General features: G+C 41.9%; 1 protein-coding gene across 1 annotated transcript; it reads left to right on the top strand.

Annotated features, from left to right (window-relative positions):
* Positions 1-887: 887 nt before the first annotated feature.
* Positions 888-2,226, top strand: LOC107036009 (circumsporozoite protein). Its single transcript, XM_015253689.1, has 2 exons — positions 888-1,013; positions 1,114-2,226. The coding sequence occupies exons 1-2, from the start codon at positions 963-965 to the stop codon at positions 2,131-2,133; spliced, it is 1,071 nt and encodes a 356-aa protein (XP_015109175.1). The 5' UTR covers positions 888-962; the 3' UTR covers positions 2,134-2,226.
* Positions 2,227-3,558: the final 1,332 nt, after the last annotated feature.

Raw genomic sequence — 3,558 nt, 5'->3', positions numbered from 1 at the left:
AAATCAATGAAACAAATTCTAATCCTCCGCGATTTTTAATTGCATCTAGTATAATTGCCCTTAAATTAAGGGGAATTGTCTCTTACTTTTAGTTCACAAAATAAATGCACAAAAATATTTTTAAAATGTGTTATATTGAAATCTCGCGAGTGAAATTCTGGAATAAGTGATATTTCACTGATTTTAAAGAAAATTTCTCCTAAAGATCCGAGAAAAAATTCTTGTTTCAGTTGAATCAAAAGGCATTTTCTCTTATTTCAAGGGAAACTTGTCTCCGGAATTCCTAAATTTTTTATTCTCAAATAAAAAACGTTTTTGGTCTTAAATTGATGATTTTTCGTATACTAGAATAAATTTTCTCACACATGAACTCAATTAATGTTCAATTATCCCAGAATTTAATTTAATAAAAACCCATCATGCTTGATTTATAAATTTTCTTCTGTACGTAAACATAAGATGTTTTTCTAAAAAACACACCAAAATTTTGTAAAAATAATCGCAGAAAATCTGGAATTCTACATAAAAATTCCAGCATCACCTCCATGTTAAATAAATGAAACGTCCATTCCTCTCACGACCATGAATTTCCATATTTTTTATTCACGCCTCGAACCACGATGTGAAATTCATTGAAATTGAAGGATGGTTACACAAATGGCAGACGCAGAAAGGACAAGAGAAAATGAAAAAAAAAAAAATGGCTCGAGTACATTCGCATTGGTCCGTGGTTTCCATGGATGCCTGACGAGCCGAGGTAGAGGGATCGATCTCGCCGGCCTGGCTTCCGAGCATGCTCCAACACCCGTCACGATTCCCATGCTTTTGTTCACCACATTACTTTGTTTTTTTTATTTCGTTTATGTTAAATTAACCTGAATGTCACATTGACTTCTTTATTTCGACGCGAAATTGTTTGTGAATTATTTCTCGATATGTTTGGCCACCTCTGACGAATAAAAATGAAGAGTTTCAAGATGTTCAGGACCCTGAAAAAATTCTGCAGCCTCCAGGTTTGATCGAGTGGAAAATTTTAATTCAAAAAATTATAATCCCTTAATTTTCACGGTTAAGAGGAAGTTAAGAGAGCTTTTTTATTCTATTTCACCTCAGAGTTTACGAAATCTGCAGTTCCACACGTCTCCATTGACCCCCCAAACCTGGAGTCACTTTCAATTCCTGAAAACCACGAGAAATTCATCCCTGAAGGCTCCTGAGAAGATCCAGAAGCCCTCAGACCTTTGGAAAATCTCCGGAGTAGCTCCAGTCAACTCTCTCCCCCTAGGACCCTCCCTTCCCCCCAATTTAACGCCCCCGAAAGTATCGAGAAACCCTAGGAGTCATGTATTCTACTCCACTTGCTCGGACAAACCCCCGAAGAAGCCTGACTGCCCTCCAAAACCGAAGAAATGTCCAGAGGAGTCGCCGTGCAGTGAGAAATCCTACGAAAATTTCTGCCCAAATTCCAAGGATCAATCCTCCTGCAGCACTAACAAGCCCCAGTGCCCGGACAAGTGTCCAGAGCCCCCAAAGCCAAAGCCCAAGCCGTGCCCTCCACCAGAAGACAGATCTGTCTGTGTGAAACCCAAACCCAAGCCAAAGCCCTGTTCACAACCTGAGGACAGATCGATGTGCTCAAAGCCCCCAGCAAAACCGTCGGGATGTGGAGGAGGGAAGAAGCCACCCCCCTGCTCCAGGTCATACTCTTCATGTGCTGCTGAAGCCACTGATAAGACACGTGATATCACATTTGGTGAACGACAGCGTCAAAAAATCGCCGAGTTTTGCTCCAGAAGAAAACTAAATGGCAAAAAGGAGAATGAGATTGTCGGGAAAAATTGTGAAGAAGTGTGTGAGAAGGACGAGAGCACTGGCGACAGGGTGAAGAGGGAGAGGGAGGAGATGACAGAGTGTCTGAAGGAGAAAACTAAATTTTCGGAATTGGGGTACACGAGGGTTCACTGCAAGGAGTGCATCAGGGACATCATGTCGAGGGATGCCAAGAGATTTCTGAGGGAATTGGATCCATACGGTGGGGTCCTTCATCTGAAAGTTGGGAAGGTGTCCTCTAACCATGAGGAGAGGGCTCAGAAGAGGAAGAACAACTGGATTGAGTCGATATTGACTCAATAAAACAATTAAATAGAGTTTTAACCCTGAACATTGTCAATTGCATGAAGAAAAGATGATAAAAAATCGTGAAAATAATCACTCTGTGATGATGAATAAATGATAAATGGCTTTACATCACTCCAATAATCATTTCATTCTTTCAATCAGGAAGATTACATTCTGGAGATCATCAACTGCATGAACAAAAATTGAGAATCATCATTTTATGACCCACGTAAATAGGATTGGAAAAAATGGAAAAATTGTCTCTTCAGAAGAGGAATAGCCACTTGATTAAGTCGATATTTCCTCGCTAAAAAAATCACCTAAAATTTCAACTCCCTCAAAAACACGACCTACTTCACGCTAATCACCCCTAAATCATGATCGCTGCTCTCTCCACGTTCCAGAATCAACTTCCTTTTAATCACGATGAATATCACTCCACTAATTCCTTCATCCTTTCCCCTCTAAAAATAACATCACGAAAATCATCATTACGTGGCAATTAAAATCCCCCGACCACTTGTGCATATCCCCACCCCAAAAATCCGCAATCAATCACGCAATAAATCACCGAATACCCCCGAATAGAGACGTATCACTCCAATAATCCCTCCCTCTCCATTTACCAGTCATCAACATTTCAGTTAAGTTTCACGTCAGAGATCTCCCATTCAATTTCCTTTCCATCCTCAGCAATTTTTTTCTTTCCAACTCCTCATGACAATGATGAGGGGGCATTGCGCGGTTTCAACGTACACTAGTTCACCCTGGATAACACATTGAATTGAATAGAGTGAAAAACTGGTGGGGTCAGGGCGCAATTACGTGGCCATTCAGGCACACCATGAGGTCCTTTACGGGAATATAACCAAGGGGCTCCTGGAGTACCTGGCGCCTATGTTTCGTTTGAGGTGCCCCTCCATAGACTAGATGACAAGCATACACTCACTGCATGCCGCCACTTATGGGAACGTGATACGTGGTGCTTTTGCGACCGATGTTCTTTTATGGGTTTTTCTGTATATTCCCCACTCCAGTATTCCTCTCAGCCATTCTCTCCATTGTTGCGCAATGCTACTGCCACGCATCATCCCCCTCCATCTTCTTTATTTTTTATTATTCAGAACAATGGGAATCACGGTGTGTCCTGGATGTTCATCCTCTTCTGGTGTATTATTTGTTCTTTCGCTCAGGGAATTTTCTCGGGGAGGCGAGTGACGTGGAGATGACTTATTCCAACAGTTGTCAGGGTGGGACGACAAATTTTTTGGGAGGAAGGGGATGGTGGGGCATGAGGAGACACCATGCTGAGAGGAGTGAATCGTCTTTTGATCTGTCAGGATCATTTCGGGAGGTGGTCGTCGGTGCTGGGGACGGGGGTTTACGGTGGTGACAGCGATCGGTTGCCATCGACAATAGTATTGTTTTTGGTAATATTTT

Source organism: Diachasma alloeum, unplaced genomic scaffold (genome assembly GCF_001412515.2).
Source record: "Diachasma alloeum isolate Michigan unplaced genomic scaffold, Dall2.0 Dall_scaffold_00203, whole genome shotgun sequence".
Classification (NCBI taxonomy): Eukaryota; Metazoa; Arthropoda; class Insecta; order Hymenoptera; family Braconidae; genus Diachasma; species Diachasma alloeum.
The sequence above is the reverse complement of the archived record's forward strand: the minus strand, read 5'-3'. Positions and strand labels throughout refer to the sequence as shown.